Genomic DNA, 11,513 nt, shown 5'->3' with positions numbered 1-11,513 from the left:
CCTAAGTGATGATGCCACTTTCAAGCACCACATAGAGCAAACCATCAAGGAGGCCAGAAGAATCGCTGGGTGGGCTCTTAGATCCTTCTATTCCCGGGAGAAGGAGTGCATGCTGACTCTGTGGAGGGCACTTGTCCAACCTATCCTGGACTACTGCAGTCAACTATGGTCCCCCCACAGGATTAAGGACATTCAGGCCCTTGAGTCCATACAGACAGCATACACCAGGCAAATAAAGGGCATGAAAGAACTCTCCTACTGGGACAGACTTAAAAAAACTGGGGCTATATTCTCAGCAGCGACGGAGAGAAAGATACATCATCATCTACACATGGAAGGTCCTTGAAAAATTGGTACCTAACCCTTCCAACATCAGTGAGGTGGAACCACATTTTAACCAGAGAGCAGGTCGAAGGTGTGTAAGAAAAACCCCACCATCACAAGCACCAGCGAGGATCAAGACTCTCCTCTCATCCAGCCTGCCTTACAATGGTCCCAGAATCTTCAACTGGCTACCACGAAGAAGTCGGGACCTAACTAACTGCTATGTAAAACACTTAAAAGCCAGACTGGACGTATTCCTGAGGACGGTACCTGATGAACCGCCAGCATAAGTCACTCCGTGCATACGACACCGGGATAAACATCACCCTGCAGAGCGATTACAAATTCATTACCGGACCAGGTGGTTCGGAGGGAGTGTTGGAACACCATTGCTCTGAGGAATCTCCTGGCAACACCTGCAAGTAAACAAGTAAGTAAACTAATCATCGTAAAATCAGCTGCTAAAGGACGAAGATCTGGCCCAATGTGAAAGAACTACAGCATTTTCGGATTTTCTCTCGTAACCAAGGACTTACTTTTCACCGGACGAAAGACAGGGAAAGATGGCATTCTCGTGGTCGATCCTGCAGAAAAAATATCTTAATAATGACAGGGAAATCATCGTAAAATTATGTGAGAAGCCAGTCACACGTAACCATTTCCCGGATTTCATGAGGTACCCCTGTTATTTCGAAATCATATCCATTTTCTCTAATAACTTATTTTCATTTCCTCAAAGACTGTCGATTGTAACCTCTGATGAATAAAATAATAATAAGAATGTAAATGACCTCTGGTATCTCTGGTATCTGAGGCTTCGTTGCACCTTTTCCTAAGCGATTTATTTTCTCTAACCTACACGCTAAGATATTGAGAGTTACCCTTATTACTGTCCTTTGTGGAGAGGGTTGAGGTTTCTCTCTCTCTCTCTCTCTCTCAGTGCATTACCTCCTCTCGCTTTACGACGGTCATTCACTTAGCAATAGTTTGTACAAAGGTCAGGGCCAGTGGTCAGGCGGCGCAATGCTGTGTTTAAGGCAACGGTGGCCACTGGTGGGCTGAGTATTACACGGAATGGGTTATGCTTTACACACAACTGCCAACACACTCCTGTGCTATATAAACTGTGCTAATATACATACATACATACAGAGAGAGAGAGAGAGAGAGAGAGAGAGAGTCAATTTTTCGGACAACCATGGAATTTGTAAACTGACAAACAAAATGATTATTAATTTCCCTCAAGTGTAACCCACAAGCTTAACCAATATCAACAATTTAGCAATGCAACAATCCAGTTATCAGATAACGTAGCAATTTCCTAAGTAACAATGCAGTATCAGATGTATTAATTTCGTAAGCACAGTTTACTTTAACATACAGGAGTCTTCATCAGTTTTAATCGTCAATGGTCAGCTTTATTCTTCAACGCATTAACTTGCTTGTCATTTTCTTCATCAGATATCGTGCAGGAGAAATCCAATGTCCTGGTATATTCGAGAAGCATCCACACCCTTCCAATCTCAGCTGCTCACTGATGCAATGTTTGTAAACTCATGGCGAGGCATTTAAAGAAAAATAGTCACGGAGAAATGCATACGAAAACTGGAATATTGTCTTCTTTTTTAAGTATTCCCTTTCATTTTATATACTATAACTTATCCTATATTTTCTCGTGTTTAATGGTGGAAAATATAATGGGGTAGCTAGTAATTTAAGAATACGTTATTAGCGCCATTGATATTCTTCTGCCCGGCACCTGCATCGTAATGTCAGCTGTGTTTGTGAGTCAGCTGAGTTGAGTTCACGAAGCGGAAGTTGTGTCATAGAGGCCTACCTGGAACATCATATAAGCCCACACCACCACCAGGGAGACGTCATTCATACCCCTGACCTCCTACAGCACGTCCATGTTATATAGAACAAGCTGAGAGTAGTTACAAGTGGTTAGTGAATGAAGTGGAAAGTCTAGCGTAATCTACTTAGCCTTTTGTGGTTACCTAACTTAGAAATTACTCTGGAATAACTCATCCCAGAAAAGGTTAACTGTAAATACGTTATCTTTTGTTTTGTGGATTGTGTCTTTGCTGTCCTGGTGCCAAGATGGAGATGCCTCACATAGGAACGCACTGTGCTGAGCCTTCGTGTGGTCAGTTGGGTAGGTATAGAATTAAGAAATATTATGAAAAATAAGTTAAATGCCTGTAGTTATAGCCCTAGCGAATTTCTGTTCAATTTTTGGTAGTTCACATCATTCGATCCAGGAAATCTGGCACAACCACACTGTAGACCACGTTATTTTGAATCTGTTCCACCATAAACTTGTTTTGGGAAATGTATATTTAACGTGAAAATCCTGTATTTAATTTCCTTGGATCCCACCAACATCGGCCAGTACCCGGCCATATTTAATGTTCCTAATGCACGGTTTTTACATTTGAACACTGGCTGTCAAATGCAGTTAAGGTTAGGTTGGTGGGATTGAGGTGTCTGGTAATAGACAGATACTGGTAGTGTACAGTATGACCAGCTGCAAAGAAACATGATGAAACTGGTTTGTCCGTATCAAAAGGTGAAATGTATTTGATCATTGAGTGGTTATGTAGACACAAGGCTGAGTTTCTGTACGATGGCCACATGAATCACGTCATTAATTGCAGTGGTTTTCTTTCCATACCCACCCTCACAAGGTATCAGTAAATTTTTGCATCTAATAGGCAGTATTTGTTGATAAAACTGACTTTTGCTTTCATGACATATCCCTTGCAAATTTGCCTGAGGTGAAATATAAACTTTTGGGGAAATGGAGGGCAAAGGTTCCCAAGTTAGATGTCATTTGTGTTAGAAAAGAATGTCAGGATCAAACAGATCACACAAAGATCCACAAAAAAAACAAATTTGAATATTAAAACAAGTAAGAATTGGGAGGCTGCCAGAGACTGAGCTTCACGGATAGCCGCCATTAGGTGACCAAGGCTGACGCATGAAAAACCCCTCTAGGCCTAATATGTAACTTTTATATTCCTTCTGCCAACGGCCATACCACGTCGAGTACACCGCTTCCCGTTCGATCAGCGAAGTTAAGCAATGTTGGGTCTGGTTAGTACTTGGATGGGTGACCGCCTGGGAACACCAGATGCTGTTGGCATCCCTATGTCAAGTGGGGTTGGTGGAGGATTAGTGCCCCTCCCTGTAAAACAATTAACTCTAAGCCCTTGGCCACCCTGTCTGGCAATGAATGAAATGAATGAATATTCCTTCTACCATCAGGTGCATTTTTTTCAACGTACCGCAAATCTCTGTTAGGGTCGGGATTAATAAAGGCAATAAACTAACTCTTTATGTCCAGAATTCATACAACTCCAAAGCTGATTAAAACTGTATGGAGGCTGCCAGAGATTGAGCAGAGTGGAGAGGTGCCATTAGGTGACCAAGGCCGACGTGTGCAAGCATGTTGGAGCCTTTATAAACAATGTGAAATGATAACAATGCTTCGTCAGTTTAAACCATAACGACTGTGACTGTGACAGAAATACTGTATATGTTTCTCAAAAGTTCATTCACTATACACTGCTGTTTGTATTCTCAGATTTCCTGCCGTTCACCTGTAACTTGTGCAAGAAAGAGTTTTGGTAAGTTTTCACTCTTGTTTAACTTTCTAGAATATATAATAATCATCCTCATCTCTTATACCTTATTCCAGTGGTGGTTGACTCTTTTTATCTTTAGCAACACCCCATCAGTTTTGAAAATATCTTCATGCTCCCCTCATCAGAAATGAATTTGAAATACCTGGTATATACCTTGGACTTTATAACAGCACATTCCCATCAGCTACACCAAGATGACTCTGACATACTTGTGAAACACAATAGTTTAATAAAATGAAAAATAAATTACTGGTACTATATTCACATGGTGGTAGGTGATGGCAACCATCATTCACTCACTTTATGCAGTGCTGTCTACCTCTTCCTTCACCTTTAACATTCTTTTTCTCCATCTGCCCTCATCTCTTCCTATTTCTTCCATCCTTCCTGTTACTTTTTATTACTCTTGTTTTCACTTCAGGTAGCTCTGCACTGAATGGCAAGCCTAATGGTTCCTGTAACCCAGGAACCATTTACAGTACTGGGTGGTAACCATATAACCAGATCACGTTGTGATGTGGCGCCTACTATAGCATGGTGCCCATGTTAACTGGGTAGTGAAATGCAAATGCAGTGCCCATCCAAGAACCACACCTCCACACCCTTCCCTGATCATCACTGTGGCAAGGCACTGTCTACCACAAGAAAACATTGGTTCACTGCATGGGACAGCCCTGCAGGGACAGTTGCTTGCTTGTGACTGATGGGTCTGCTTGGACGGACTAGGATTACTCAACAACAACAACAACAGAAAGAGTTATGGCACTGCTTCTTCTTTCTTACTGCCTTTGAAAGACAAAGGACACTCTAGCCCTGATACAGCCAGAAATCTGCAGCTTAATGTAGTGTTATCTTAACCTTAACCCTGGCAGCGTGGATCACCATAAATATGAAGCCCACGCGTGTTCCGAGGGTCACCGTGTGGACGTACAGGTGCCCATCTGCCCCCTGTGTGACCAGCCTGTACCCAGCAAACCCAACCAACCCCCAGACCTGGCCGTCAACGAACACCTCGAAAATAACTGCAAAAACAAAAACAAGAAGGTGAGTGAAGCCGAATCAGTTGATAAAGTATTAAACTCCTTCACTCTAACAGGACCTTTTTGACGTGAATAAAGTGAAATAATATCTGTGAATTAAATGAGTTATGGTAGTGGGGATAGTAACAGTCAGTATTACGATAAATTATGTCTTCCTCGTTTGTTACATCACCAAACATTTCTCCATCAGTATTACCAGTATATTTCTTTCTCATATATTACAGTATCAAATATTTTTCACCATCAGTACTGTATTATATTTGTTTCTCATTACAACGCTGGGTGGTAACCACATAACCAAATCATACCGTACGTGCTCCCTACGTGTCAACAAGTGGGTTGGTGGAGGGTTAGTGCCCCTCCCCGTAAAACAAATAACTCAGTGTCAAATAGCCACCCATTACGGGATTGTGGATTCTGGCAATAGATAGGTAGATAGATTATATGTCTTTTCCATACATTACAATACCAAATTTTTCAACTAGACTCAGCAACATTAAGTATTGTTTCTCCTTTGGGATTAGCGTTGACTTATCGATGAAGACACATTTTTTTTTTTTTTTTTTTTTAATGCAGGGAAGAATGAACCCAAGGCCAGAAGCATGTGAGATTGCTCCCTCCAAGAAAAAGCAAAAACAAGATAACAGAGAGCCAAACTCAAGATTCATTCATTTTGAGACCCACTTATTACTGTATCTCCTTTCATCACAGCCACTCTCTTGCTAAATGCTCTCTCGTTCACCTCTAGTATTCCAACCTCATACACACAAAACAGCCTGGGTGACATGATACAGTCTTTCAGTGTGTCATTTAAGCCAAACCTCTCATGCCTGTCAGAATTCATTTATACCACAAACTGCATCTTTCTGAAATTCACTTCCCCAGATTAGTTTCCCCCCAAACTTCAACCAACAGCAGTTCAGATCCAACTGTTACAGATTTTTTTTAATGAATGGAGGACACCTGTAAGCTTGAGTATGGAATTTTTTTTATCTGTTTTTCCTTCCTCTATTCATGAGAGAGAAAGTTGGTAGGTGGGGGCGCCCACCATCCACTTACTCGCTGTAGTTTTGCTTTGGGTGTCTGCCCTTTCTGCTCTTCTTTCCTTTCTCTTCTGTCTTTCTTTCCTTCATCCTTTCCTCATCCTTCTGCCTGTGGGTGACTCTACACTGAGTGACAAGCCAAATGGTTTCCTGTACACCAGGAAACCATTTACTATGTTGGGTGGTAACCATATAACCAAATTATGGCGTCTGGCGGTTTAGTGGGTAATTACGGCGCTCCAATCGGATTGAGGCGGTGCAGGTTTATATCCAAGGAGTGGTTGAAGTTTATTGCTCACGTAATGCCACTCAGGGATGAGTGAGGCTGGTCACTCCCCCCTTAAATGTCAGGACCAGTTTGCCTAGCCTTGGGCTCCTACATTCCTCATGGGGCAGCACAGGATTGGATGGATGGAAGATCTTTATTTCAGCCTTTTTCTTTCTGTGTTTCGTTCATTCTTGGGATTCTCTTTACACAACAGCAAAGTGAAAGTAGAGTTAAAATGATGATATTCTTGATACAAACACACTATAATCCACCTACAGATATATACCAACCGTTGCTCCGCCAATGGATGCAAAACGCGTGAGATGGTGCCAGTCAAGTGTGACGCCTGCCACCTCAACTACTGCCTCCGCCACCGCCACCCCCAGGACCATCAGTGCCAACCCAACTCCGCTGCCAGGAATAAAGCATTGTGAGTGTCAGGGCCACGTGGAGAGGATGGAGTTAGAGACTAAGTAGGAGAGTGTGTGTAAGTGAGAGGGAGGGAGGGGAGGTTAGATGTAGCGAAAAACCCCATCAGAGTGAGTGTCCTGAGCTGCATAATATTATGAGGTAACAGTAAGAGTAAGCTAAAAGAGATGCTATCCAGATTGAGGAGGTTAAGGTGAAAGAATATTACCCTTGTAGACCTAGGGATAAAGGACTTAACAGGGAGGCTGCCAGAGATAGAGCAGCGTGGAGAGCCGACAATCCAAGCATACTGGAGCCTGTACAAGTAGTACATTTAGAGGGAAGGTAATTTGTTGTTGCACCAAAATATTAAGGGATATATATGCATTTGCAAAGAATTTATAATGTTCTTTGAGTGATGTGTGGTTGTATATTTTTGTTTTTTGAGATTTGGATGTATTTTCATGATTACCAGTATTTTTATGATTACCAGTGTCCTAAAGCCAGTCACCCCCCACCAGAGCGGCAGCAGAGGCTAGAGCAGCAGCCGGCAACAACAAGAAGCATCAGAACAATGGTGGCGTGAAGGGCAGTATCCAGCGCTTCCTCTCCCCCTCCCCCGGCGCCCCCACCCCCACCGGCCATGCACCCCCACCTCAGCAACCTCGGCAGATTAACCTCTCGGCGTTCCAGGGTGGCATGGTGAGTGACTGATTTGACGATACAGGAAAAGCAAGTTTGGTTAAATTATACTGTACTGTTTTTACTCTAGCTTGGCCTAAAATTGCCATCTCTCCGTCTTCATTGTTTTTTTCTATCTAAATCTATTGCCAGACGCCTCAATCCCGTAAGAGGTGGCCACAAACAAATCACCACCATGTTGCCCTGTCCCCTGCCATTTCACTGCCCTCCCCCCAGCTTATAGCCCCCCCACTCTCTCATATACCTCTCCACTCCATCCCTCCATCTCATCCTTAGTCTCCCCCTCCCTCTCCCCTCCTCTACCTCAACCACATACTGTACCCTTTCCCAGGTAGTCAGTTTAGTGAATAGTGTACTGTTTTCACTCTGACTTGGCCTAAAATTGCCATCCCTCCATCTTCAATGCAGAGATGTAACAGTAGATTAATGCCAGAATATGTTACTAGTCATGTAAAGTGCTACTGAAATGATGTTGCGCTGCGGCATTATCATTTTCTACCAGTGAGCTATGTGGAATAAGCTGCAAAGGGATGAAAACCTGGGCCAAGTTTGAGTGAAAGGAGTATAACATTCCTTGTTTTAAGCCAGGGATGTCATAAGTCAGTTCTTTTTTCTTACATCTGCTACTTTTCACTGAAGGAAGCTGGTAATCAGATTAATAGACAGCCAGTGATATTCAGTAGGCAATTAACTGTAAGTTACTGTGGACTGATAGGATAAAACAAAATAAAGATAGGGAGGCTGCCAGAGATTGAGCACCATGGAGAGCCGCCATTAGGTAACCAAGGCCTGATCTCGAGTTTGGCTCTGTTATCTTGTGTTGTTTTGTTTTTCTTGGAGGGAACAGTTTTGCTTGCATCTAGCCTTTGATTTCTTCTTTAAAAAAAAAATTGCAAGCACATTGGAACCTCTACAAACAATATGATACGAACGATACGAACTTACGACACTGTTCCCCACAGAGTGAAGATGAAGCGTTAGCCCGTGCCATGGCTGCCTCCGTGAACGATGCCAGCAGTGTGGGGCAGAGCCGGGGTGAGGCGGGGCAGAGCCGGGGTGAGACGGGGCAGAGTTCAGTCAACCCGAGCGTGGAAGATGAGGATGCCCAGCTTGCCCGTGCCATCGCCGCCAGTCTGGAAACATCACAACAGCGACCAAATGGCAACAGCGTGAACAGCAACAGTTGTGCTTTGTCCTAGTGTTGGGCTGGACCGCAGTGAGTGTTCAGGCGAGCCACGGTATATGAGCAGGATATGTTAATGCGGGACTGCTTGGATGGTGAAAATTAATGTAACAGATCGAGGAAAAAAAAGGGTCACAGAACTCATATAACAGATTGAAAATACAAGGATCACAAATTTGTATAACAGATTGAAAAAAAAAAGAAAGAATAAAAAGGAATCACAAAACCCGTATAATGGATAAAAAAAAACAGAAAAACAGAACTCGTATAATGAAAAAAAAATAGAATAACAAATCTCATATACTGTAGTGGATAAAAAATAATAAAACCCGTATAATGGATTAAAAAAGGGTCGCGAAACTCATAACGGAGTACGGTATGTGCCGTGTGGAAAAATTAGGGTTTGGTTAACTGATCCTGCTGGCATTACTTACTTTGGGTCCAACTTGCCCTTCCCTGTACTGCATCATCAGTTTCTCGTACAGTGGATGCTTGTGTGATGGGGCCTGGCTGTGTGTGTATAAGGTATGGGGTAGTTGACTGAGGGAATGTGTGAGTGAGGCGGAGAAACTAACTTGACTCCTGAACGACGAGAGGCTCGATAATGTTTACGCTTATTATTAACGTTTAGACCACTGACCATGTATAGGAAAATCATAGCCTAATAAAAACAGCCACATCTAAATAAAGTTGTTTGACGTATGCATGAGCAGAGTATTAGTACATTCAAGGCAGGAAAAAAGTATATACATTTCTTCTGCCTGGGTGATCTCGTTTTATGATTATTCGTGCTGCTGTCAGACCCTACTCAGCTAGAAAAAGGCATCTCATATTAGCCGGTATTGTTATCATTTAAGGAGGCTCCCTAACACCTCTTCCTTAGTGATTTATTTTTGGATATGGGTTTAAGGAGGCTCCGTAAGTCCTCCTCCTTAGTGATTTATTTTTGGATATGAGTTTAAGGAGGCTCCCGAAGACCTCTTCCTAAGTGATTTATTTTTGGATATGAGTGATTAATTTTTGTACATATGCAGACTCCCTGGACAAAGTAGGTTAAAGACAGGTGATAAGCATATACCCGGTATCGTATTATTTTACCATTAACTTTCATCCTACCTCCCCCCATCCTCGCACTCAAGTATCCACGTCAGTAGAATTCCTGTACACTCAAACCTCGATTTAAGGGACTACACGAGGAATGAACTTGTCCCTTACTTGAAATTGTCCCTTACTTGAAAATATCCCTTATTTGAAAATGTCCCTTACTTGAAAATGTCCCTTACTTGAAATTGTACCTTACTTGAAAATATCCCTTATTTGAAAATGTCCCTTACTTGAAAATATCCCTTACTTGAAATTGTCCCTTACTTGAAATTGTACCTTACTTGAAATTGTACCTTACTTGAAATTGTACCTTACTTGAAATTGTACCTTACTTGAAATTGTACCTTACTTGAAAATCTCCATTGTTTTACCACATATAAAGACAGTCTTATTATGAAATGCAATGCTTGTTTCACTTATTTATATGATTATGAATATTATTTTACGGGTACTGTATAAAGAAACATATTAATGTGATTAACCTAGACATTACATATCATTTTTGAATGGTCTTGTCTGTTTGTCAGGTAGAATATGGAGTCCCTTAAATCTGAAATCCCTTAAATGGAGGTCCCTTAAATCGAAGTTTGAGGGTATTTGAATTTTGAACACCGGTATATAAAGTATTTTGCTACTGCCTTAGATATAGATGATTATGCATTTACAGATATTTATTATTTATTTTTATCAATAGATTTATGATATAGTGCCATTGTGAGGTTATGGCAAATGTGTTGTTTGTAAGATGAGTGGATGGTGAAAGATGAAATGTTTTAGGGTTGTACACATACTGTCACATTTTATATACTTAGACATTTCTTTACAAGGATTTATTTCTTTTAATATCATCATCATCATCATCATCATCATCATCATTATCTTATTATTACTTCTGTTATTATTATTAGTATCTTCTGCTCTCCTCATGGGGCAATGTAGGATTGGATGATGGATGGATGGATTATTATTATTATTATTATTATTATTACCATATCATTATTATTATTATTCACTCTCATCTTAAATGTCAGGACCAACTTGCCTAGACCTGTGCTCTACGCTTCTCGTGGGACAGCATAGGATTGGATGATGGATGGATGGGTGGATGGATTATTATTATTATTATTATTATATTATTATTATTATTATTATTATTATTAGCTACATCAAATTTTCAATGTACAGTACTTAAAGAATTACATTACTAGCACTTAATATAACCTAACATTATAATTTACACATAGTACATTAAGAGGGAAGGTAATTTGTTGTTGCACCAAAATATTAAGGGATATATATGCATTTGAATTTGCAAAGAATTTATCATGTTCTTAGAGTGATAAGAGTGATTGTATATTTTTGTTTTTTGAGATGTATTTTTATCCACTGAGAATTTAAAATGTTCTTTGAATGATAAGTGTTCGATTATTTTCACATACTGAGAATTTGAATGTATTTTTGGTTTATTCAGAATTTAAAATGTACTTTGAATGATAAGTGTTTGGTTATTTTTGCCTATTGAGAACCTGAACGTATTTTAATGTAGTAGGCTGTAGCACCAGCCGATCAGGGCGGTACTCCCAAGGGGACTGGGAATGCTGGTGTCAGGGAGAACTGGGGCTCCTGTTTCACTTGCCATCAGAATATCCTGACCAAACCCCCTCTGCTGACCATTTTGGTGTGACACTAACAAAGAGAGTAGGCCAGCATACTCTTCCAAACACTTTCCTTTATCTATCTCATGCACTGCCCTACATGTGCAGTACATATCACAACTTAACCAACATCACA

The 11,513-nt window shown here is 41.1% G+C and overlaps 2 protein-coding genes and 1 non-coding gene across 3 annotated transcripts in view; all 3 read left to right on the top strand.

Annotated features, from left to right (window-relative positions):
* The window catches only part of LOC145409925 (uncharacterized), a 615-nt gene extending 269 nt beyond the window's left edge, over window positions 1–346 (top strand). Inside the window, exon 1 of the mRNA XM_080280186.1 lies at window positions 1–346. This exon is cut by the window's left edge and continues 269 nt beyond it. Within this exon, the coding sequence (XP_080136312.1) occupies window positions 1–346 (346 nt within the window).
* Window positions 347–2,386: 2,040 nt separating this feature from the next.
* On the top strand, window positions 2,387–11,160 carry LOC145409878 (AN1-type zinc finger protein 2A-like). Its single transcript, XM_080280151.1, has 6 exons — window positions 2,387–2,482; window positions 3,914–3,956; window positions 4,847–5,018; window positions 6,604–6,755; window positions 7,255–7,435; window positions 8,398–11,160. The coding sequence occupies exons 1-6, from the start codon at window positions 2,428–2,430 to the stop codon at window positions 8,632–8,634; spliced, it is 840 nt and encodes a 279-aa protein (XP_080136277.1). The 5' UTR covers window positions 2,387–2,427; the 3' UTR covers window positions 8,635–11,160.
* LOC145409968 (5S ribosomal RNA) lies at window positions 3,354–3,472 on the top strand. The gene has a single exon (XR_013899195.1). It is a non-coding gene; the product is annotated as a 5S ribosomal RNA (ribosomal RNA).
* Window positions 11,161–11,513: the final 353 nt, after the last annotated feature.

This window comes from Coenobita brevimanus, chromosome 83, assembly GCF_032717465.1.
Source record: "Coenobita brevimanus isolate Jiangsu-jjx chromosome 83, ASM3271746v2, whole genome shotgun sequence".
NCBI lineage: Eukaryota > Metazoa > Arthropoda > Malacostraca > Decapoda > Coenobitidae > Coenobita > Coenobita brevimanus.
The sequence above is the reverse complement of the archived record's forward strand: the minus strand, read 5'-3'. Positions and strand labels throughout refer to the sequence as shown.